The 24,100-nt window shown below is 52.3% G+C and overlaps 1 protein-coding gene and 1 pseudogene across 3 annotated transcripts in view; one reads left to right on the top strand and one right to left on the bottom strand.

Annotated features, from left to right (window-relative positions):
* CLIP2 (CAP-Gly domain containing linker protein 2) overlaps nucleotides 1–24,100 on the top strand; it is an 81,932-nt gene that overhangs the window by 26,017 nt on the left and 31,815 nt on the right. For all 3 annotated transcript variants that reach the window (XM_019754979.3, XM_019754978.3, XM_019754980.3), the window contains exons 3-4: nucleotides 6,761–7,314; nucleotides 22,212–22,336. In XM_019754979.3, coding sequence (XP_019610538.2) covers nucleotides 6,761–7,314; nucleotides 22,212–22,336 — 679 coding nt within the window. The remainder of the gene's footprint in view (nucleotides 1–6,760; nucleotides 7,315–22,211; nucleotides 22,337–24,100) is intronic.
* On the bottom strand, nucleotides 18,672–19,649 carry LOC109459972 (small ribosomal subunit protein uS10 pseudogene; annotated as a pseudogene).

Below are 24,100 nucleotides of genomic sequence, written 5' to 3' on the forward strand. Positions count from 1 at the left end.
CCCTATTTTGGGGCACTTAGATTCAGGTCTTGTGTTTTGTTTTGTTTGTTTTGTGAATGACAAGACAGTGAGTCAGTTTTTTCTTTTTAAATTATTTCCGTGGGAAGTGGGCCAAAGATTACATTCCCTATTTTAGTTCTTCTTTTTGAAAGCATTGCATTTCATTTTTATTACAAAAGTAACATGGGCTCATTATAAAAGTCAAAGGTTAACATAAAATTGATCCCTATCTAGGGATTTCAAATGGATTGGGGGAGTGATGATGAGATTGGGTTTGCCTTGCGGAGGGCTTGGTCTGACGGCTCTGGAGGAGGAGTGGGAGCAGAGGGCTGACTGGAGGCTGCTAAGCTGGGCAAGATGTGAACTCTCAAGGGCCTGATCTTGGGAGGGGCCTCTGAGACCCTAGAGGGAGGTACAGATTTAGGAGTTATTTTTTCCGTGGAATTGCTGAATCTTGATAAGTAACTGGATTGAGGGGAGGGGTAAGGAGCAATTAGGGTCTGTGGCCTGAGTAAATGAATGGGGGGGGGGTTACTTCAGAGATGGGGAGGACAGAGGAAGAGCTCATGGTGGGGGGCCGTTCAGAATGTGAGATTCTGGGGGACATCCAGGAGGAGGCAACTGCTGGATGCGCAAGTCTGATGTCCAGGGAAGGAATCTGGGCTTGAGGGAGCAATTGGGGCCCAACTTCATTCTGTATCTTCCTGTGTCATCTCCCAGAGAGCCAGGTATTTTACAAGAAGTGTGTATTAGAGTGTTTTAGTGTCTTTTAAAAAGCAGAAGTGTGTCAGCATGCAAGCAGTAGCTAAAACTTTGGGAGAGGGTTGGATCATAGGGGAGCATAGTGTAGACCAGCGTTCCGCCAGCATTGACCAGAGGAGGGCAATGTCTCCTGCCTCTTGCCCCCTCCCGCTCTGCTCTGTGTGTGCAGATGGGTCAGGGACTTGGTGCTTCTCTGTCTCCTCTTCCTGTCTTTCCTTTGTGGGGTCTGTAGAGAACTTGTATGGGTCTCGGATGGGCTGGGCCATGCGTCCAGGGTGTGGGCTGGGCTGGGGCTGGTGCTGTGGTGGCACCAACCCATGCTGGTTCACAAGAACCAATTGTGAAATTTCAGGAATTTTGCAAGCTAGATGTTAAACACTGCCATTATTTTACACTATCAGATTGTATGAACTTAACAATGAAATAAACTCTGTTAGAAACATAGGTAATAAATACTCAAAACACATGCCTTGTAGTAGTACTTCTAGTACTGTTTATACCACAAATACTTCTATTATTTTAGTACTGGTAAAATACTACTATTTACTGCTAGTAAGATTTTGTAGTATCTGTGTTTTTGAGGTTATTTATCCCATGGTGGGCTTACTACATAATCTCTTCCAACTCCATGTTCAGTGACATGCTGGTAGCTTGAAATTGGCCATGATGGGAGAATTTACACCATGGAAATTGGGAAATGCTACAGATGAGGGTTATTTATTTATTTTCCCTCAGAGAGCTAGTTGTTAAGCCTTGATCAACACACAACCAGCCATGACACAGATGGAGAGAGGAGTGGATGGAGACAACCCCGTGGTGGGGTCACCAGGGCGGCAGGGGTGGAGGAGGCAGAGAGGCCCCCAGTCCTGTCACTGGGGCAGGGAGCCTTTGGGGGAGGGTGGCAGCAGAGCCGGGCACCACAAGACAGGCCGGGCCCACTGCCCTGCAGGGAGGAGGCCATGGCAACCACCCACGAGCAGTGTCCACAGCGGGAAGGGGTCAGGAGTGGAGGGTCAGAGAGGGCCTGGGAAGCAGAGTCTCCTCTGCAGATGGAGCCACTTCCTTCTAGACACTGCTGGGTGGAAAAATACCCACCTCAAGGAGTGCAGAGAACCAAGGAGTATCAAACTGTGGCCCCACTTGTGTTTTTAAGTATGCAGTATACACACACACACACACACACACACGTATATACACACAGTTATATAGTATGAACAGGCACAGGATAAAGCCTAGAAAAACATGCGTCAAGGTGTTAACTGTATTATGTTTGTATGACAGAACTATAGGTGCTTTAATTTTTTTCAAAATCAGTAACCTGTGTTTTCTAATTTTTCTGCAGTGGACGTGAATGATCTGTGTAGCAAACATTTAAATAGAGGGAGAAAAGCTGGTGTGCTGGGAAGGAGAGTAGGTGACAGCCAGAGGCGGGTACTGTGGGGAAAGCTGCTGTTTTTGTGGGCTGGGGACGTTGATGCCACACAGATGGGCTCTGTCGGAGAGAGGGGAGAGGGGAGGGGACAGGGGGGTGGAGGTTTGCCTCTGAAAGGAGAAGAGGTTCTTAGCTTTCCTCTAGAAACCCGGGGAAAACAGGGAAGTACCTCAGGGAGGTACAAAGGCAGAAGGAGACCAGGCGAAGCAGAAACCTCCTGGAGTGAGCCTCCGTTTGTTTCCTTGATAAACGGCAGGTGAACAACTCCTGCAGCTCAGGATGTGAAGATGCCGTGTACCCAACACAGCCGTTGTGGCTCCTGCTTCTGCAGCGGGACCCCGCTCTGAGCGACAGCGCAGCTGGCATTGTGAGGGCCTGCTGCCTGGCGCCCGGCTGGGAGCTAGAGAGGAAGCAAGGCCCCTTGAGCTTTGGATTAAGTCTGGGAGGCAGACATACATGGGTGAAGATAGGGGACACATCTCTGGGAGAATAAAGGAGTAGAGGATGAAGCTGGCGGGCTGGCTCTTAGATGAAGCAGTCAGGGAAGGCGTGTCTTAGTTGGTGAGGGAGCAAGCTGTGTGACCCGCTGGGGCAGAGGTTCTGGGAGGGGCTCCCAAACCCATCAGCCGTGAGCCTTCTCTCCCCAACCCCAGGCACCTACAGATCTTGGTCCCTTCCTCAGCCAGGCAGGCGGCCAGCCACGTTGTAGCCGTAGTCCTGTCGTCCTCCCCACCCCAGCCCCGCGCTGCGCCTCGTTTGGCCATGCCTGGCACCCCAGCATCTGACACTGGATGCTCAGCAAGTGGGGTCCCTGGCGGCTGAGATTCCACAGGTACGGAAAAGACCTGTGCCCGCTTCCCCAGGAGAGGAGGATGCCGTCTCATCTGGGCCCCCCACCCACTATTGGACCAGGCCACCAGCTGCTGCCACTCCACACCATGTCCTTCAGCCCTTTTCATCCAAGTTCTACTTTGAACTTGAAACCAGCAATAAATTCCCCCGTGCCTGTGTCTGGGGAAAGGACCAGCTGCTCCTGTGAGGCTGAAGTCTTGTCACTGCCCTTTGCTTTCCTGGGGGTTTTTGAACCACTATTGCTCTGTGTAGGAACTCGGAGGGGGTAAGGCCCAGATCCTGGCTTCAGGGAGCTTCCAGAGCCTCGGAGCTGTGAGGGTGTGGCCCGTCTGAGAGCTGGGTACTCACACCAGCTCCTCGGGGAAAAGAGGTGGCACCCATAGGACATCAGTGCTGGCCCTGGCTATTTCTGACCGAGCTCTTTGTGTCCCATGGGGAAACTGAGGCCCAGGTAAGGGAAGGGGCTTGGTCAAGCCTAGCCAGTGTGTTATAATGGCTCCCTGGAGGGAAGAGGGCTCTGTAGGGGTTTTCGACACCTTCCCAACCTCAGGCGGCTAAAAATTCCCCAGTGTAAGAAGGGAATTTGATGAGGGTTTGTCCCTGGGAGACTGGGGCAGCCGAGGGCACAAAAGAGAAAAAAATGGAGCAAAACACCCAAGTGTGGTTGCCACAGGATTTTAGCAGCTGTCGAAACAACTGGTCCCTGGGCCTGTGGCCCCTGGAGGGGGCGAGGGAACAAAGGAGATTACCTGAGGGTCTGCCTGGGTGGGAACAGCTGGGAAGGAGAACAGCTGAGTAGGCAGATTTTTGCCCAGAATAGGCACATTGGGTCTTTCTCAACCTGGGGCCCTCCTCTGTGCTATAAGCAAAAGGACAGGTAGGGACCAGCTCTTACCTGGGCCACAGCCATTCAGTTAGCAGACATCATCGAGCCCCTCCGCACAGGGAAGCATTCTAGAAACGGATATGGGAAGGGCACCTGCCATGCATGTGTGCCTTCTAGGGGCGCCATCGAGAGAGTGCTCTGAGCCAGAACAGCTGACCTGTCCCCTGCCTGCTGACTTTGGGCATGTTTCATACCCTCTGTTTCCTAATCTGCAAGAGAAGAATGTGACGTATAAAAAGTATCCAGCTGGCACTTCATAAATGGTAGCCACTATTTTAATAACAACAGCATTGACACCTCGCTGGTGACGGGCTTCTTGGGCAGTGTGACGAGGGGCTGGGGGCTGGGCACCATCCAATGTGTGGCTTCTGCTTCTTCTGACTGCTTTCCAGAGCCGCTTGCCTGAGGAAGGTGCTCACCTGATCCGGTGAGCGGGAGAGCCATGCGGGGGGTGGGGGGTGCTCACAGATCCCCGCAGAAGCTCCTTGTGATACTGGATTGTCCTGGATCAGGACTGGAGTCTCCCAGGAACGTGGCCCGGTACAGGGACCAGCAAGATGGGAGGATGGGGTGTGTGTGAGCCAACTTACACTCAATGTTTTATGTCAATTTCAGAGGACTTGGCTGCCCCCCTTACCCCCTGTTTTACTCAGGGGTGCAGCCACTTGCCCAAGGTTACCAAAACCTGCCTGGAAGCCCTTTTGTGGGGTTTTTTTCCAACCAACATCGCAATAGTCAGCCCTGTTGGGCACAGGTATGGGGCATGCACTGTCCTGTCACTGCACAACAGCCCAGGACAGAGGTACAGGTGAGGAGACCCAGGTAGGGCTGAGGGCAGCTGGGTTCGAGCACATGTCTGCGCGGCTCCAGGGCCTGTTTTCTCAGCACTGTGGCCTCTGCCTCATGGGATCTCGGTGGTGAAAAAGAGCCTCGGGGGTCCTCAACTGGAGTCCCACTCGGGGTTCATCTCTAAACAAGAAATGGAAGGAGACGTCCTTAAGTAAGAAGTAAAAGATGAGGTTTTTCCCTGCTTTTAGGGAACTGTAGAGTTTAGCCAGATTCTGTGAAATGGGCCATTCAGAGCAGTCCAAGATTTGGGGTGATTGTAGTTTGGGCATGGTGGTGGTTTGTATACATTTGTTAGATGAATGAAAGTGCCCTGCACAAAGAGCCAGAGCCCTTTGGCCAGAGTTTGGCTCTGCTGCCTGCTGCCTGGGAGCCTAGAGAAAGTACCTGTTATCTTTGAGCCTCAGATTCCTCGCCTGTAAAACTGGGAGGACAAAATCACTTGACAGGATGAACTATGAGGGTCAGATGAGTGGCTGTGTGTCAGCTTCTTAGCACAGAGCATCAGCTAGTGGGTGTGATGACTGGTTGTTAATCAAATTCAGCAGTGACGCTCGTTCGTCTCCCAGGAGCCCAGCTCACAGGTGAGAGGCAGCCCCTTCCCCCCACCCCAGTCAAGAACCCCATCCAGCTGCCCAGGCCCTGGGTGACCACATGCTTTCCTACCACTGCTGCCAGTGCCCAGACGAGAGCCTACCTGCTTGGCCTTGTGTGTTGGGCCTGCCTTGGAATTGTGGCCTCCCGGTTCCCCGGAAGTTCTGTTGTTAAGGGTTGGCTTCCAGTCCTGAGATAGCATCCAGCCAGGCCCGGGGCCCCTTGGCTGAAAGGAGGGTGTGGGTGGGAGCCGCTGCCCGGTGGCACCCCCCACTGGTTGCCCATGGGAAGGGCCAGAAACATAGGCAGTGTGATGGGGGTATGTATGGCAGCATCTACTTGCTTCCTGTCTCCATCTGTGTTTCACAAGCACATCAGCCACTGGAGTAGAGGCGGAGAAGGATGAGACCTTCTCTGCTTGACCCTTGGTCTGTCTGACAGGAAGAGGGGGCAGCCTCCAGACCTTGAGGTGCAAACAGGCGGGCTTTCTGAGTGCTCACCTGCCCCAGAGGCCCTATGTGGGGCCCAGGAGCCAGACACACATGAAGCATGGTGGGGGTCGAGCCCTGCTTTGTCATTTCCTGAGTGAGCTTGAGGAAGTTGCTTCCCTCCCCTTCCTCTTTGAGGTCTGGAGCGCGTCGGAGCCCAGGCCTGGGAGGTAGGCCCCCTCCCAGGGTTTGAGTCCCATTTCTACTGTGTGACTTTGGGCAAGGTCCTGGCCTCTCTGAGCCTCAGCGTCATTCTTCCTATAAGGAGGGGCTGGATCAGGGAACCCCGTTTAGGCCAAAGAGCCTGGCGTTCAGTCCTGGGAATGAGGTTACATACTTGCTTCTGCTCCTGCCCTCTTCCCTCCCAGTTTTCCTGGTCTGTGCAGCCCTGAGGCTTCAGGCTGCAGCTTGGGAATGGGGAGGGAAGGGAAAGGAGGCTTAGGAGTGGAGGAAGAGGGTTTTCCTGGTTCCTTCCTTGAACCAAGATGTTTGTGGCCAGCTATTAAAATAGATTGGGAGCCTTTTGGGGACCTAGAGCTGTCCGAGGAAGAAGGGTGGGGGCCACAGAGACCACTCACAAGATCTGAGTCCACGGGGTAGGGAGATGGCAGCTTATAACCCTCAGTAATGGGTTCGTTCCTGTCCCTTGAGTTTGAGTGACCCTGAGCCATGGAAAGTGTTGCTTCTGAGGAGGCACTTTCCTGAGTTTTTAATTCTTAGAACTTTCCAGAGGGGCTGGAAGAGTAGGGAGAAACCTAGGGATGTCCAAGGCCCATGAGTGATGAGACCCGCCCAAGGCCACACTGCCAGCCGTGCCTGCCTCAGTTTCCCCGTCAGCCAGCACCGGCCCCGTCCAGCTATCACTCAGCCCTAACCACTGCCTCTCTCCTCACCCCACAGGCTCCCCGCTGCACAAGCAGGCCTCGGGGGGCTCCTCCACGGCTGTGCCCGCTGCCCCTGAGAAGCCGGGAGCGAAGGCAGCCGAGGTGGGAGATGACTTCGTGGGAGACTTCGAGGTTGGCGAGCGCGTGTGGGTGAACGGCGTGAAGCCCGGCGTGGTGCAGTACCTGGGCGAGACGCAGTTCGCGCCGGGCCAGTGGGCCGGTGTGGTGCTGGACGAGCCGGTGGGCAAGAACGATGGTGCCGTGGGTGGCGTGCGCTACTTCGAGTGCCCGGCCCTGCAGGGCATCTTCACGCGGCCCTCCAAGCTGACCCGGCAGCCCACGGCCGAGGGCTCGGGCAGCGACACCCACTCGGTAGAGTCGTTGACCGCCCAGAACTTGTCGCTGCACTCAGGCACGGCCACACCCCCGCTGACCAGCCGCGTCATCCCGCTGCGCGAGAGCGTCCTCAACAGCTCCGTCAAGACGGGCAACGAGTCAGGCTCCAACCTCTCGGACAGTGGCTCCGTGAAGCGGGGTGACAAGGACCTGCGCCTAGGAGACCGGGTGCTGGTGAGTTCCCCCCCACCTCTGCGCCTCACATGAGGGAGCGGAATCCCAGGGCGGGCAGGGAGGGAACGCAAGGGACTCAGGTGGGGTCCAGGCTGAGGCACCCACTCCTCTTCAGAACCACACACAGGGACCAGGGAGACAGTTTCAGTGGGCTCTGGAGACTGTCAATGTGTGGCCCTGGGCAGGTGTCTGAACCTTTGTGGGCCTTAGTCTTCCCATCTATAAAATGGGAATTTTTATACTACCTGCCTTATAAGTTGAAATACGTTAATATTTGTAATACCTTTAGATGGTGCCTGATACTTAGTGAGTGCCCCATAAATGTTACTACTATTGATATTATCCATTGATCTAGCCCACCAAGGTGGATATGTCAGGCCTAGACTGGAAAAGACCAGGGACTGCAGTGCTCAAGACCCCTGACCCAGGGATGGGTGTTTCCCACACCTAATTATAATGGACGGTGATCACTGTTGCTGTGGAGGAGACAACTGGGCTCCGGCTGAGTCTTCCTGCCAGGGGTCCCTCCTCTCCCATAGTCCCAGCTGTTGGGGCCAGGTTGGAAGCAGGCAGTGGTCCCCAAGTCCTTCTGAGTCTGGATTCATCCTCCTGCTGTCTGAATGCGGCAGTGTGGGCCTGCCCTGGACTGGGGGTTGCAAGGTACCCAGGAGGGGTCATGATACACAGTACCAGAGCCAGTGCTGGGGTGGTCGACGTAGCCCCGAGCTGACTCTGCTCTCCAAGAACCATAGTGTTGAGTAGGTGAGAAGAACACACAGTGTAGTCCCGGGAGGGTGTCTGGCGGGCCTGGGGTCTGAGGAGTCAAGGGGAGGAGGTCAACTGGTGGACGGAGAGGTTCCTGTGCTCAGGTCAGAGAGGCTTCCCAGAGTGAGGGGTTTTCACCTCGAGGTGGGGAACACATGCCCGGAGCTCCAAGGCTGAGTGGGCAAAGGTTTGGGGGGCCCTGGGGTCCCAGAATGGGGACCCCATGAGGGCATCACTGCCTGGGATCCTCCCTCCCCACTCTGGAGACCTCTTGCAGGGCCATGGTTCCTCCTGGAGGCTTCTGGGAAGAGCATTTAGGATGGGGGGGTGGACAAGAGGGAATGTTTATACCCATGGCCCCACTAAATCCTCAAGCCGCTGCTGTGATGTAATTTTATCATCCCCACTTTGTGGATGGAGAAACTGAGGCTCAGAGAAGTTTAATCACTCGTGTGAGATGACAGAGCAGGGCCAAGATGCAAACCAGCCCCCAATGCTCACCTTCCTGCACTAAGCCATGTCTGTCTACCTGGCTAACCTCTATGGGTCTGCCCACCCCCAGGGCCAGTTTGTCAGTCTGGGTCCCTGTGGACAGAACTTCCCCCGGGGTGATGTGGTGGGCATGGTCAGACTTGGTCCCTGCCCTCAGCCACTTATAGTCCATTCGGAGAAAGACCATGATTCGTGTGATCGCAGACATCAGTATTTCCTTATAGACTCTGGTGAGTGCCGCGAAGAAATGATACATGGTGCTTCGAGAGCCAATCATGGAGGGAACTGGTTGGGGAGCTTCCCTGAGGAACAGTGTTAGCGCTGAGATAGGGAATGGCCTGGCGTGGACTGGCCACCGTGGGGCAGGAGCATTGCACCGGCAAAGGCCTGGAGCTAGAGAGACTAAAGAAACAGAAGAACAGGGAGGCCACGCAGGTGGCAAGGGAGCAGAGCAGGACTGTTCCCAGGAGGCTGTGGGCCGACCCTGCAGGGCAGGGCTGGGGGCTGGCATGGCTTTGCTCCAGCACCAAAGGCAGCTGTGGAGGCTCTGCAGCAGCGTGAGCAGAGTCACATTTTAAGCACATCTTGCTTACTTACTGCTTGGTGGAGACAGGATGAGAGGGGCAAGAGTGCAGCAGAGGGTGTCGGGGCTGCTCTGGCAGCGCCGGGGGTGGGGGAGACGACTCTCGGGGCCCCTGTGTCTTCCTATCCAGGAAGCCTGTTTTGATGCAGTCACTCTGCTCTTCCTACTGTAGCTCCCTGGGAGGCCATCTCCAGCCAGCGGGACCCAGGCGAGGCGGCTTGCGGTCTTACTGAGCTGTCCTTGGGGATGCCCAGGTCTAAGAGCACCTGCTGGCCTTGGCCGCTGCAGGGAAATCAGGCCCAGATGTGTGCCCTTTCTGCTCCGTCTCAGCTGGGCGAGTCACTTAACTGAGCCTCATCCTATTCATTCGTTCGTTCATTCATGCATGCATGCATTCATTCATTCATTCATTTTTTTTTCATTCATTCATCATCTGTCCGTTCAGCAAAACAGCCTAGTTAGCACTCATGTGATGCTTTTTAAAAAGTAATTTCTTTTTCAGTTAGCTGACATACACTATTAGTTCAGGTGTACAGCATAGTGATTAGACACTTACATAACTTACGTAATGATCAGCACGATAAGTCGTAATCATCTGGCAGCGTGTGATGCTTTTGCTGGGAGCACAGAGCGAGCCAGTGGATGTGGGAGCGCTTCCCAGTTACGACGAAGGGCTCTGGCTGTGCAACGCCTGGCTGGTGTCATGAGGGCCCTGGGTGGGGTCTCCGACCTCTTTGGGGTGGGAAGTGTTGGCTCTGGGGAGTCTTGACCAGCCCTGATGAGTCTCCAGGTTGGGGAGTAGGGGGATTAATTCCAGGAACGTCCCCTTGCACCTGCCCCCCTTCACAGAGTGGGAGCTGGACGTGCTGGGCAGGGGTCGTTGAAACTGGCACAAGGCGGGCAGTGCTCCAGAAGTGTCCACCTGTCCCTAGCCCTCCAGCAGAGTTGGCAGCAGTAGCAGCAGAATAATAGGGAGGCCAAGCAGATAGCGAGGGAGCCAGAATTGCGAGCCCACGAGCAGGTTGCATCCTCACTGAGACACTGCTTTCTTGGGGGCATACCCCACTCTGGGTACCATGCCTAGCACTTTCTGTACCTGGTTTCTTTGGGTCCTCCCCTCTGCCTTATGAGGTGGGGGTTATCGCCCTCCCTCTGTTTTACAGATGAAGAAACTGGGCTCAGCCCCGGAAAATAGCCTGCCCAGGGTCACACAGCCAGGAGGTGATGGGCCGTTCATTTCTTTATTCCCTCATCAACTCTGCCTGTTCTGATGGCCTTGGATTCTGGGTGGGGGAGAGGAATTTGAATGAGGGATTTGTTTCTACCCTGTGGATCAAGCCACACCTGCCCTCCACCCCACCCTAGTCTGCAGCCCCTTGGATTAGTCCTCCAGCCTAGTCCACTGCACTGCCAGGACCCAGCTGGTATGGCCGACCCCAGAACTTGCTTTTCTCCCCTGAGCGTGCTGTAAACACCTGAGAATATCACCTTCTTGTCTCTACTCCACCCTTAAAAAATTATATCCTGGATGTAGGTGACTCTAGAGGCCTAAGCTTATATAATTCGAGGATGGGGGACTCTAGGAAAAACAATATGAAAAATTATGCTTTTGCAAATTTTATATATCATGCGGTCCATGAATGCATTGTCAGGGCCTCAGAAGAGGCTGGTGCAGGCTAAGGGCCCTGATTCCTAAGCTCTGTTAGCTTCACAAGCCACAAACCTGCTTCTGACCTGGTTGAGGGCCTGACAGTGTTTGTTATTTATGAACATAACCAGCAGTATTTATGTTCATTAAGTTGTGCTGCTCATCAAAGATACCTCTGGATCCTGGTTTCGTTTGGGTCTCAGCACTGCCCCATGAGGTCAATGTACTAGCTAAGTAATCATGGGCAAGTCATTTAGCCCCTCAGTGCCTCAGTTTCTTCACCTGTAAAATGGGGATATTTTGCCTGCCTCGTGTGGCTCCGAGTAAGCTCTGTGAAGTGTTAGCTAGCGTCAGCATTAAGTCTGTGAGGGGTGGGTGTTCTTCTCAGCTGTGGGGTCCCAGGTGCAGTGAGGGGTGCAGAGCTCAGAGCCTCCCCGATGTCACACAGTGGCCCACAAAGACCTGAATGTCCTTGGCTGCCATTGTCGAGTACTTGCTGTGAGCAGAGCCATGTGCCGAGAACTTTACATGCACAGTCCATTTCCACTTCAGCCCTGATGGGCTCTTGTCCCTGGGGGAGCCTCTGGAAGGTGAGAGGGAGACCTGGGGACCACAGGAGAAACATGCCTCACCTTTGTGGAACAGTGTTACTTAAATATTGGGAGTTTTGTCACGCACCTGTCTGAGCCAGATTTTCAGGGGTGCCTTGGAGTTTTGCGCTGGGCTGCATGGATGACCTCTTGTTCTCACAGTCGCCTGTGAAGCATAGGTTCCATTTTACAGACTGAAGTCCGAGACTCAGAGACCTCAGTTCCCCACAGCACCTAGAGTGGACACGGCTGAGCTGGGCCAACAGGCTACCTGTCCTGCCTCTGTCCTTTCCCACCTTCTGCCCCCTCCCTGACCCTAACACACACACACATAACCTTTTTCACTAATGCCTGAAATTCCTCCAGCAATGACCATTCTATTCTGCCCAATTTCCTCTTCGAAAATTCTCCCTCCCTTAGTTCTCTCAAAGCTTGGCCTGCGTGAGCTGGGGTCTTTCTCTGGATGAGCATTCACGGGTCCTGGGTATCTGGGGTGGGGGTTCCTGGCAGAGGTGGAAACAGACAGGTGAAGTGACTTGTCCAAGGTCACACAGCCTTTTAGAACATGCCAGGCAGAGATGAGACAGGACCTGGGCCAGGTGAGACCATGGAACCCCAGGCCACCTTTCCGTTTCCTTCTGCCTGGGGAAGGCCTCCACTGCCCTTGGTCCCAGGCACCTGCCAGGCCCAGGGAGCATGTGGGGGCACTTGGCTGCCTGGCTGGCCTGAGACAAGGGAAACTGCTGTGTGTGTCCCCCTCAGAGCCTACAGGAGCCCCAAGGTATGGTCCTGAAAGTCCATCCCAGGAGGTGGGTTTGTCTGCATGGGTTTTAGGGAAGTTGGTTTTAGAGGCAGCATGGCCTGGTGTGGCAGGCTCAGGACCAGCCAGGCAGCCAGCAGTGCAGGGTTGAGGTCATGGAAGAGAGAAGGCATTCCAGGTTGGAATTACAGAGCAGTAAGAACCAGGAGTGCAGGTTGAGACCTGGTGACAGAAGGGTTTGGGAAGACACCACCTGAGGGTCATTGACCAGTGAGAGCCAATGCAGACTCACAGACAGGCCTGCTGGGGCAGAGACTACCAGGCCCTAACTACTGTATGGGTGGGGATGGTGAGGCTCAGAGAGGGCAATTACTTGCTCAGAGTCACACAGCAGGGCATGGGGAAGGCTGGGATCGAGGCTCTGGGCTTGTACCCACCAGCCAGCCCAGGAGTGTTCCCTGTATCCCCCACCCCCAGTGTGTGCAGCAGTCTGTGTTGGGGGCTGGGAATGTCTTGGTCAGCTACAGTTGACAGTATGGGGTATAATTAGCAAGGAACAGAGAAAGCTGTCTCAGGAAGGAAGAGGCCTAGCTGGCTGCTTGTACCTCCAAGGGGAGCCCCAGGGCCAGAGCCCCAAGGAGACAGATGTCAACGTGGGGTGATGGGAGAGCTCTCTGACCCCCAAAGACGTCAGATGGCAGATAGGTTGCCATGGCAGATCGAGTTCTCCAGAAATAGTTGCTGAGGTGGGTTTGGGGTGAAATATTTATTAGGGGTTTTGATATCTGTGAAGAAACTGGCAGAGGCAGAAGTCAGACTGCAGTGCGGGCTGGACAGAGCCTCGGCCAACCAGGGGTGCTCTGGAGAGAGGTTGTCCGTCACAGGGGCATTGAGCCCGTGCCCGCCCCTCTGCCCCTGCCACACTCAGTTACCAGGTGTGGCTGCCCCAGGAAGGGCGTTAGCTCAGGCAAGGGGGCTCCCTCAGCAGGACAGCAGTCTTCCTTGGAGCATCTCTACTTAGGTGAAGTCTCTGTCCCTTCATGTCCCTTCAAGTAATGGCCACAGAGGCTTCCCAAGAAGGGTGGACCAAGCGACCTTGCCAGAGAACCACCTCTATCTACTATGGGCTCCCTCTCCCAGCACATCTCAAAGCTCAAAGCCAAAGCCAGAGCCAGCCTTGCCTTGCAGATAACCCAGAAGGTACCAGCCCACGAGGAAGTCTGACCGGTCAGCCGACCCTTCCCCACGGGCTGGTCGGTTCTCTGCAGGGCTGTGTCCCACCAGACAGCCCCTTGGCAGCTGGCCTGGTTAGGTGTAAGAGCACTGTCCTGAGAGATTAGGAATGAGGTTCTTTCTCTGCCGGTCGCCCCGCCTCCACACTCCCGGTCAGACACCCAGCAGGGGCCATCCCTGGTGTGGAGGGGGCGAGGTGGTGGGAAAACAGGCTCAGGGGTTATCCAGGCCTGGGTGTGAGCGCGGCTCTGCCCCTCACAACAATGTGACCCTGGGCAGGGGACTGGGACTGAGCTTTAGTTTCCTCACCTTTAAAAAGGGGCTGATAGCGGGTGGCCGGTTAGCTCAGTTGGTTGGAGCGTGGTGCTAATAACACCAAGGTTGCCGGTTTGATCCCCATGGGCCACTGCGAGCTGCGCCTGCCTTAAAATAAATAAATAAATAAATAAATAAATAAATAAATAAATAAATAAATAAATAAATAAAAAAGAGGCTGATCGACTCATTTTGCAGGATTTGTAAAAATCTACTAAGGAAGAGTTGTGGGCCCTGGGGAAATCCTGGTGTTCTTCCTCTGCCCTGGATCCCATTTATTCACCCCAAGTCTGCCTGGCGGAGGGATACATACCTTGAGGTTGGGTGAGACCTAGCTCTAGCTGGGAGGGGCTTGTAGGAGTGGGCTGGGACCTCTCCTGGGGGCTGGTGTGCTTGGGGGCGGGGGCAGAGGGACCTGGCCCCGTTGTAAGGGGAGAGGGATGAGCCGGGGAGGAGACTGCTCACTAACTCACATGGCCGCTGGGCCTCATCTTCCAGCTCCACTGGTGGGGAACAGAGCCGGGGAGGGTGGGGAGAAGGGGAAGAGGACTAGACCTGCCCCGGCCCCCTCTCTGTCACAGGACTTCTCACTGCATGGCCCCAGGCCCTGGGCGCGGGGCAGGAGCTCTGGCCGTTGGTCTTCCCTTTAGCCCTCCCTCTTCCTCCCCAGAGGAGCAGAGGTGGGACCTGTGAGGTCAGGCTAAGAAGGCTCCCTTTCCCCCAGGGTCACAGGGAGGAATTCTAGCATGAGTCTCAGTAGTAACCTATGTCTGGCCCCTCCTCACCTTTTCTTTAAAGTACACACGTACCTGGGTTGACAAATAACCAGTTCCCCCCATGTGCAGGGCTGCAGAGAAGACTGACTCAAGGCCCACAAACCTTGGGGGAGTCAGCTCGGCTACTCCTACCTGCTGCTTTGCCTCAGTTTCCTCTTTAATATTTTTACTCAATTTATTGGGATGACATTGGTTAGTAAAATTACAATTCTACAAAACATCATCTATATATTCCCTCTTCTGTAATATTCGCAGCATCTTCTTTGTCTCTCCAAAAATTCCCAGCACCTGCCCCTCCCCCACATTCTAGCTGGTGATGGTTCTGTGCTTCCTGGGAAGAATAGAGCCGTGGCCTACCCCTACACCTGCCAGCATCTGCACACTCTCCCTTCTCTCCGCCTAGTTCTGTCTGGGGCCCCAACTGCCAGCTGTTGTCCCAGGCCAGCCTCCCCCACCTGCCCCGGCAGACAGTCCCCTTTCTCTGCTGCACATTTCCCCTTCCCAGTCTTTTCATTCACTTGCTCCAGCTTCTCTTAAAAACAACCTTAAAAATAAAATGCTCCCCCGCAGAACTGGCCACCGTCAGTCTCTCCCTGCTTCCTAGAAGCACTTTCTTCTCTTGACTTCTAGGATTCTGCACACTCCCTGCTTTCCTCTTACCTCCCTGGCCACCACTCCCTGCTATTCCTCTTCCTGGCATGAGGTCAGAACACTGACCTGACCTCGACTTGTCTGTCCCTGTGCTGTGCCCTTGATGGAACCATCCAGGCTTGTGACAGTCCAGGCACATGTGAGTGTCACACTGCCTAGGGTTGGATCCCATGTCCTGGCCTCTCTCTTGAACTCGCGTCTCATATGTCAAGCTCTTATGCAGCATCTCCGCTTAACGTGTATTAGTTTCCTGTGGCTGCTGTAACAAGTACCACAAACTGGACTGCTTAAAACAACAGAAATCTGTTCTCAGTGCTAGAGGTTAGAAGTCTGAAATCAAAGATGTCAGAAGGGCCATGCTGTCTCTGAAGGATCAAGGAAAGAGTCTGTTCCATGCCTTTCTCTTGTGTTCTGGTGACAGCAGCAATCCTTGGCTTGCAGCTGCATCCTGCCAATCTCCGCCTTCGTCCTCGCATGGCCTTCTTCCCTCTGTGTGCATATCTGTGACGCTTCTCTTCTTACAAGACCTCCAGTCATATTGGATTAAGGCCCATCCTAATGACCTCATCGTAACTTAATCACTTAATCTAAAAATCCCTACTTCCTATTAAAGTCACATTTGCAGTTACTAAGGGTCAGGACTTCAGCATATCTTTTGTGGGGACACAGTCCAATCCATAGCTCATGTGCAAAACAGAACTCAGTTGGTCGTCACCCACCCCCACCCCCAACCTGCTCCTCCTCTTTCCCATTGCAGTAAAAGGCACACCTGTGTGTCCAGCTGACCAGCCAGGAACTTGGGAGTTGGCCTTGCCTCTGTTTCTGTCTCCTCCCCCACACGTGGTTCCTCTGCAGGTCTCTGGTCCTACCTCCAAAATACACCCCAATCCATCCCCATCCCACCACCTCCATTGGCAGCTGCTCTTTCTTAGACAACAGAGCAGCCTTCTCCTGGGTCTCCCTGCCCCCAGTCAGGTCCCTACACCCCAGAGGCTCCCATCTCACTTGGGATAAACCCACCCACCTTCCCATGGCCCCCAGACCATGTGATCTGCCTGCCCTGCCCTTTATCATCTGACTGAGCCCCTGCCCGTCATCCTGGACTCTGTACGCCTGCCATGCGAGCCTTCTTTCCTTTCCTCCAGGGTCTCTACCTGGGACACTGTCCCCCAGGCTTCCCATGGCTCACTGTCCCCCTGTTAGACCTCTGTGCCCCTGTCACTCCTCAGAGACAGAGGCCTCCCACATCGCTGCATGTGTTCCATATGTTATTCACTTCCTCCTTTCCTGTCCGTTTCCCCGCCCCAACCAGGAGCTCCACGAGGAGCGTCTTGTCTGTTTCCTTCCCATGGCTGTGTCCCCAGTGCCTACAACAGCCCGAGAGCGAGCGGGGCTCCACATGCACGTCGGTGCTCCACAGATTAGCTGAGCCCCAGCTACCCCTTGATAGCTGTATTCAGGTCAGCGACTGTGGACGTTGTCAGGGACCGTCACTGACGAGTGCTGCCTGCCTCAGTCCCCTCATTTCCCTGAATGTGGCCCAATGCCACCTGCCCTTCTCACCTGGCCAGCATCCTGCTAGCACTCCTGCCCCTCCCCCACCGCTCTCCAGCAGGGGCTGCCTCAGGCCTGGGACATGAACCCCTCACTGTACCCTCACAGCAGCTCTGGTCCAGCCTCCTGATGACAGAGCTGGGCAGCTCTGATGCCCTGTTCTCTCACTGTGTGGGTGAGACCCTGATCTGAGGCACATTCGGCTATTTTAAGTGACTTCCTCCAGTTTTGACTTCCTCAATGGAAAGCCCCTGAGACATGGATGAATTCAACCTGCCCACCACCATTGCTTTGTGGGACCTGAGATTTAGTTGCTGTTTGGCCCAAGCCAGAAGGGACTCCAGGCCCACAGGTGACCCCCAGGTGGTGGAAAAGGGAGGGATTGGGGCTCATCCCTTGGAAGACGGGGGCCTGGCGTACAGTGGGGGTGGACGTGAGGGGGATATTACCTTAGTGAGCAACAGGAACCCTCATGCATTACTGGTGGGGATGCAAAATGGTGCGGCCACTTTGGAAGACAGTTTGGCAGTTTCTTATAAAAGTAAACTTACCATACGATTCAGCAGTTGTGCCCCTTGGTATTTATTCAAATGAATTTAAAACTTATATCTACACAAACACCTACACACAAATATTTATAGCAGTTTTATTCGTAATTGCTAAAACTTGGAAGCAACGAAGACGTCTTTCCATAGGTGAATGGCTAGATAAACCGTGGTATATCCAGACAATGGAATGTTATTCAAGGATAGAAAGAAAAGAGTGGTCAACCCATGAAAAGGCATGCAGGAACCTTAAATGTACATTACTCAGTGACAGAAGCCACTCTGAAAAGGCTATATACTGTATGATTCCAACTATATGACATTACATTCTGGAAAAGGCAAGATTTGGGAGACAGTAGAAATATCAGGGGGTAGGAGGGGAGAGAGAGATGAAAATGGGCAGATCACAGGATTTTTACAGCAGTGAAACTATCCTGCGTGATCCTGTAATGGTGGATACATGGCATTATACATTTGTCAGAACCCAAGAGCGAACCATATGGTAAACTATGGACTTCAGTTAATACAAATGTTGGCTCATCGTTGTAACAAATGTGCCACACTGATGTCAGGCGTTAAGAGGGGAAGCTGCAGGGGTGGGATGTGAGGGGACATATGGGAATTTTCCGCTTAAATTTTCTGTAAACCTAAAACTGCTCTAAAAAATAAAGTGTATTACTTTTTAAGTTAAAAATGTTAAATAGTATAATAAAAATAAAAACAGAGAAGGGGCAGGCCTCGCCACTGTGGAGGGTGCACATGGAGTGGGGCCCCAGTGAGGAAGCCACTGCAGAATCTCAGGGGCTTCAGGAAGGTAGGTGAGCTGCCCAAGGTTGTGCTGACCTGGGCGGGAGTCAGGCCCATCTCCGCTGGAAAACTTCCCGTTGTTTCTGCTTTGCTCCTATCTCTGAGAGGATGCCTGCCTGTCTCTGTCCCGCTGAGGATGGAGGGAGGGACAGGGAAGGATTTGGAGGCAGCTGAGAACTGAGGCTGCAGCAGCAGCTCCCTGGGGCCGGGAGGGTTTGTTAGTGCTGTTATAGCCAGAGACCCCACCCGAGGGGAGAGGGGACACCGGTGGGTAGGGCCTGCGATTGAGGAGGCAGCAGAGTAAGGCCCAGTGGGCTCTTCTACTCGCTCACTACTCTGAACCTCAGTCTCTTCATCAAGGAATGGGGTATGCTGCCCACCTTATGGAGTTGTGAGGTTCTGAAACCATGTCTTCAATGCCGCCACATAGTTGGTCCTTAAGAAATGGTGGGAGTGGAGCGAGTTTTAATTAGGGAGCTGGTCCCTTTCATGCACACTTGGGGCATACTTAGGGGTGACAGAGAAAGTAACATTTAGAAAGTCATACTTCGGTTCAGATAAACAGGGTAGATGCATTTATTTTCATTCTCTCCTGAACCTACACTAGAATGATGGTGAAGCGGGTTTTTAATTTTTTTTTAATAACTGATATTCAATTTATTAAAAAGGTTGATGTAAGCATCTGCAGTGGTGACTTCAACCTCAACTCCTGAACTCCTGGCTCAGTACTGACAGACGTATAATAATATGCTTAACACTCTCAGGAGGACTGTGCAAGTCACTGAGCTGCTTGTGGGTCCTCATCTGAAAACGATCCCCAGTCTTAGAACCTTCCCCTCAGGGAGTTTCCTTGTAGTGATTCCCAGAGTCTTGGTCAGCGTTCCAGTTGGTCCTTTGCCTTTGAGATTCTTTTCCTTTGCGCCTCTGATCAAGTCAGCACACACTTTCTCCAAGGATTTTACATTTCGTCTGGTTAGAGTAATTCTAATTCAGTGAATCTCACCACCTTGGGTTTCACGGGTGTCTTTCCGGTATCTTCAAAAGCTGCGGTTTCCTGGCTGACTTGTTCCTTGGCGGCGAGAGCTGGGAGGGCGAATGCGGTGAGTCAGGTGCAGGAGCAGATGGAATGTAGCTCTGTTGGAGCTGCAGCCGCATCTTCCTCAAAGAACGAAGGGAGTTTTGTTTTGTTTTCCAAAGGTATCAATCCCTCAAGGACAAAGAGAACAGGGGAGAAGGCGGCAGCAATAACACTGGAAATCCTGTGTTGCCGAGTCCACGTGCAGCAGGAGGGAAGTGGAGAAGCACTTGATGTTTTCTTCAGAAACCCCAGAAGCTAAGGAATCAGCTGCAGGGCGGCCTCTGGGAACGGGAGAATCAGTTGAAAAATCTTCAGCCTCCCGATCCCTGTCGCTCTGCCCCCTCTGCCTGGTGACTGTCCCTTCAGCAGACATCTGGGATGATGCTTGGTCTCCTGAGGAGGCCTTTGGATGAGGGAATCCCAGGCAGGTTGGACTGAAAAAGGATGCGATGAACGTTTCTATCCTGGAGGCTGAACTCCTTTCCCCACCGGCTTCTCCCTCACTTGACTCCCGGGATGCTACACCTGTGTCCTCCATGCTAGAGAGAGAGCACAAGAAGCTTCTCTGGGACAAACGGCCGATCCTCTGAGAAACAGGAAACTAATGTAGGCATTAAATCCTAACAGAATGCCATTGAATATATGAATATGAATATTCAGTGAACAGAAGAGCTCTGGGAAATGAAAAATCTGATCACAGATATAAGAAACTCCACAGAAGTATCAGAAGATGAATTGAAGGGAATCTCCCAGAAAGTAGAGCCAAGAGATTTATGCAGAAGAGGAGAGAAGAATGAAACTATCAGAGTTTCAACTTCCAGTAGATCCAACTTCCAAGTGATAGTGGTTACAGAAAGAGAACAGAGGAAAAGGAGGCAGGAAGCCAAATAAGTAATCCAAGAAAATCCCCCAGGACTGACAAGGGTTTCTTGGTTGAAAGCGCCCATGAGAGCCCAGGAAAAGGGAGGGGAAGAGGCCCACACCAGTGCACTCCATCGTGACACTGCACAACCCTGGACAAAGAGAGAACCCTGCAGGTTTCCAGGGGCGGAAGAATGGCTCACATAAAGGATCAGGATTCAGAATGGCCTTGAACTTCTCAACTGCAAAACGGTGCCTAGAACACACAGAGGGAGCCCTTGAAATTCTGAAGGAAGAGACCCAGCCAAACTATCGTTTACGAGTGAGGACACCAAGAGAATTGCAAACAGATGTCCGTACAACTTGGGCATGAATATTCACAGCAGCATTATTATAATAACCAAACAGTGGAAGACACCCTGCGTGTCCATCGCTGGATGAATGGATAAACGAAAGGTGGTATAATCCATACAGTGAAATATTTGGCCATTAAAAGGAATGAAGTGTTGATACTGATAAACATGGATGAACGTGGAAAACACTATGCTAAATGAAAGAAGCCAGACACAGGTCACCTACTGTGTGATTCCATTTATAGGCGACATCCAGAGCAAGCAAATCTGTAGAGACAGAAAGTAGGTTAGTGGATGACAGGAGCTCGGGAGAGGCAGGCAGTGACTGCTCTTGGGTGTGGCGTTTCATGTTGGGGTGATGAAAATGTTCTGGAATTAGATAGCAGTGATGGTTGTGAACGTATTAAAAGCAACTCAATTGCACACTTTAAAATGGTGAATTTTTATGTTATATGAATTTTACCTCAATTTAAAAAAACGAGGCTAGAATAAAAAATACTTTCAGGGGCTAGCCCGGTGGCTCAGGCAGTTGGAGCTCCATGCTCCTAGCTCCGAAGGCTGCTGGTTCGATTCCCACATGGGCAGGTGGGCTCTCAACCACAGGTTGCCAGTTCAATCCCTCGACGCCCGCAAGGGATGGTGGGCTCCGCCCCCTGCAACTAAGATTGAACACGGCATCTTGAGCTGAGCTGCTGCTGAGCTCCCGGATGGCTCAGTTGGTTGGAGCGCATCCTCTCAACCACAAGGTTGCTGGTTCGACTCCCACAAGGGATGGTGGGCTGCGCCCCCTGCAACTAACAACAGCAAGTGGACCTGGAGCTGAGCTACGCCCTCCACAACTAAGATTGAAAGGACAACAACTTGACTTGGAAAAAGTCCTGGAAGTATACACTGTTTCCCAATAAAATCCTGTTCCTCTTCCCCAATAAAAATCTTAAAAAAATTTAAGACATCACCCTGTAGAAAAGGGTGGAAAGCTGGGAAGAAGGTGTGAAGCAGTGGTAATACCTTCCTTTCCTTGATAGGAAGTTTCTTAATGGGAAATTGATGGATGACATGCAAAATTGAGAAGGCAAGAAGCAACAATGTAAGCGTGTTGTTTAGAAATGTGGAAGTATATACCAAAGAATTCAGCTTAAAGCATAAAATGTTTGATTCTAGGGAGAGGTAGAGAAACTTCTAGGGCTTTTTAAATCTATAGAAGTATTCGACCCTTTATGTAATAAATAATATTTTTTAATTTAAACTGTTTTTTACAGTAATATTCATACTTATTGCCCTGTCCTGTGAGTTTTTTTAACTGGTAGAATACACATAACGTCAAATTTACCTTCTTAAGCATCTTAAGTGTACAGCTCAGTAATGTTAAGTATATTCACATGGTATGCAACACATCTACAGATCTTTTTCATCTTGCAAAACTGAAACTCCTATTAAACAACTCCTCATTCCCCCCCAAACCCCAGGCCCTGGCAACCACCATTTAAACCATTTTTAAGGATAAAAACTTATTGAGACTAGTATGTGCCAGACACTGCACCTACAGTACTTAATCCTCACAAAAACCCTTTCACAGATGGAGATGCTGAAGCTCAGAGAGGTTAGGTAACTTGCCCAAGATCACACAGCTTGTAAGTGGCAGAGTTTGAATGCAGGTCTATCTGTCTGCCTCCAAAGCTCTTGCATGGGACAGCCCTAGGAAGCACTGGTTATACCTGTGTCCCTCTCAGCTGTCCTTAGGCCTCTCTGCCTCCTCACCCCTGGCTTCTCTCTCCCCTGCATACTGGAAGGGAGGGATTGGATGAGCCTGGGCACGTGGGTGCCTGTGCCATCTCTGTCTGTGCCCATTGCATCTTCTGGACCTGAGTCTCTCCGTGTGCCAACAGGTTGGCGGGACGAAGACTGGCGTGGTACGGTACGTGGGGGAGACGGACTTTGCCAAGGGCGAGTGGTGTGGCGTGGAGCTGGACGAGCCCCTTGGGAAGAACGATGGGGCGGTGGCGGGCACCAGGTACAGCGGGCTTCCCCGGGAGTGTGGGAGGGGACTCCTTTTCATCTGGGATGTGTGCAGGGGATAGGGATGGGGCATCTGAGGAAGCCAGTGTTGTGTCTGATGCCACAGTGTAGATGCTGTCCCTTCCCTTCTGTCACAGCAGCCCACAGGGGCAGGTAGCGGGAATATCATCCCCATTTTACAGATGAGATCAGAGGCCAGAGAGGTCATTGCTCAAGGTCACACAGAGTCAGGGGCAAATGCTAGGAGAGGCAGTGGTCCCTGCCTTTCTGGGGTTCCCCTGTGATACAAGGTGTAATCAAACAATATAGTGAATGTTTAAATAAAAAAATTTATTACAGTAAAAGACACATTGCCATTAACCCCCCTCAAAATACTCCCCCCCTCGCTTTGAATACACATCCCATTGTTCTTGTCACTTTCTGAAGCAGTTCTGGAAGTCCTTTTTCATGAGTGTCTTCAGTTGCACTGTCATGGCTGCCTCGACGTCCTGAATCGATTCAAAACGTTTACCTTTCATGGTCATTTTGACTTTGGGGAAGAGCCAGAAGTCGCACGGTGCCAGATTCAGTGAATAAAGTGGATGAGGACACACCATAATGTTTTTATTTGATAGAAATTGCTGTACCACAAGCGATGTGTGACATGGAGCCTTTCCATTGTGATCACAAAATACGGTGAATGCTGCTGCCAAGTGCCATCCAACAGAAAGACAGGGATCTTCAATATGGGAAGTGGTGCATCGAACCTTAGTAACAAGTGTGTGACAAGTTTCAGCTTGTTCAGTGCAGTCAGTTGGGTGTGAGCTACGGTTGAGGGAAGGTGTGTTTTAAAGTGTGCCATAAATCATCATCATGACAACGCTCCATGTCACACATTGCTTCAGGACATCAAGGCAGCCATGACAGTGCAACTAAAGACACTCACAAAAGAGGACTTCCATAACTGCTTCAGAAAGTGTCAAGAACGGTGGGATAAGTGTGTTCGAAGTGAGAGGGAGTATTTTGAGGGGGATTAATGGCAGTGTGTCTTTTACTGTAATAAATTCTTTTTATTTAAATATTCAGCATATTGTTTGATCACACCTCGTGTAAGATGTAATCACACAGTGGCTGGTGCTCTACAGCAAAGGGTGGGATCACAAGTGGTTCCAGGTTCTATGTCGTTTCTGATTAAAGGGAATTGACTGCCAGGAATACTGGGTCGAAGGTGTAAGGCTCTGTCTGGGTTGTTGGGGTTGGGGAACATGATGTGATGGGTGAGCAGTGTCAGGGATGGGAGACTAAGTCCAGGTGGCCTTCATTCCTATGATGGCTGTCCCTGGGCTAGAGTCTGTAGCCCAGATACGGCTGTGACAGCTCGGAGAAGGAAGGTGTGCTAGGCTGTGGGGACAGCCTGAGCGAAGACCTGAATGTGGGAAGAGTCAAGATGGGATGACAGTTCCAAGATGAGTCAGAAACTGGACAGGACTAGCTCCCCTGGTCCCATGTGGAGTCCATGACCCGAGAGGTTTTAAGAGAAGAAGACCACTCAGTTTCCATTGCAACACTTTACCTTCCTATTTTTAAGATGGATATTGCTCTCAACTCACTAGCTTTCAGAATTTAGGGGTAGGTTGAGCAGCACCCCCAAGGTGTCTATCTCAGACTTTTGTTTCTCTGTGTGGGGAGCCCCACGGGCAGAAAACCAATTGGGTTTCTTGGGTCTTGGGATGATCCAAGAGCAGCCGTGAGAGTGGGGCTGCAGATATGGCTGGGGGCC

Source organism: Rhinolophus sinicus, chromosome 3 (assembly GCF_057876585.1).
Source record: "Rhinolophus sinicus isolate RSI-liver-muscle chromosome 3, RSI-T2T, whole genome shotgun sequence".
NCBI classification, from domain to species: domain Eukaryota; kingdom Metazoa; phylum Chordata; class Mammalia; order Chiroptera; family Rhinolophidae; genus Rhinolophus; species Rhinolophus sinicus.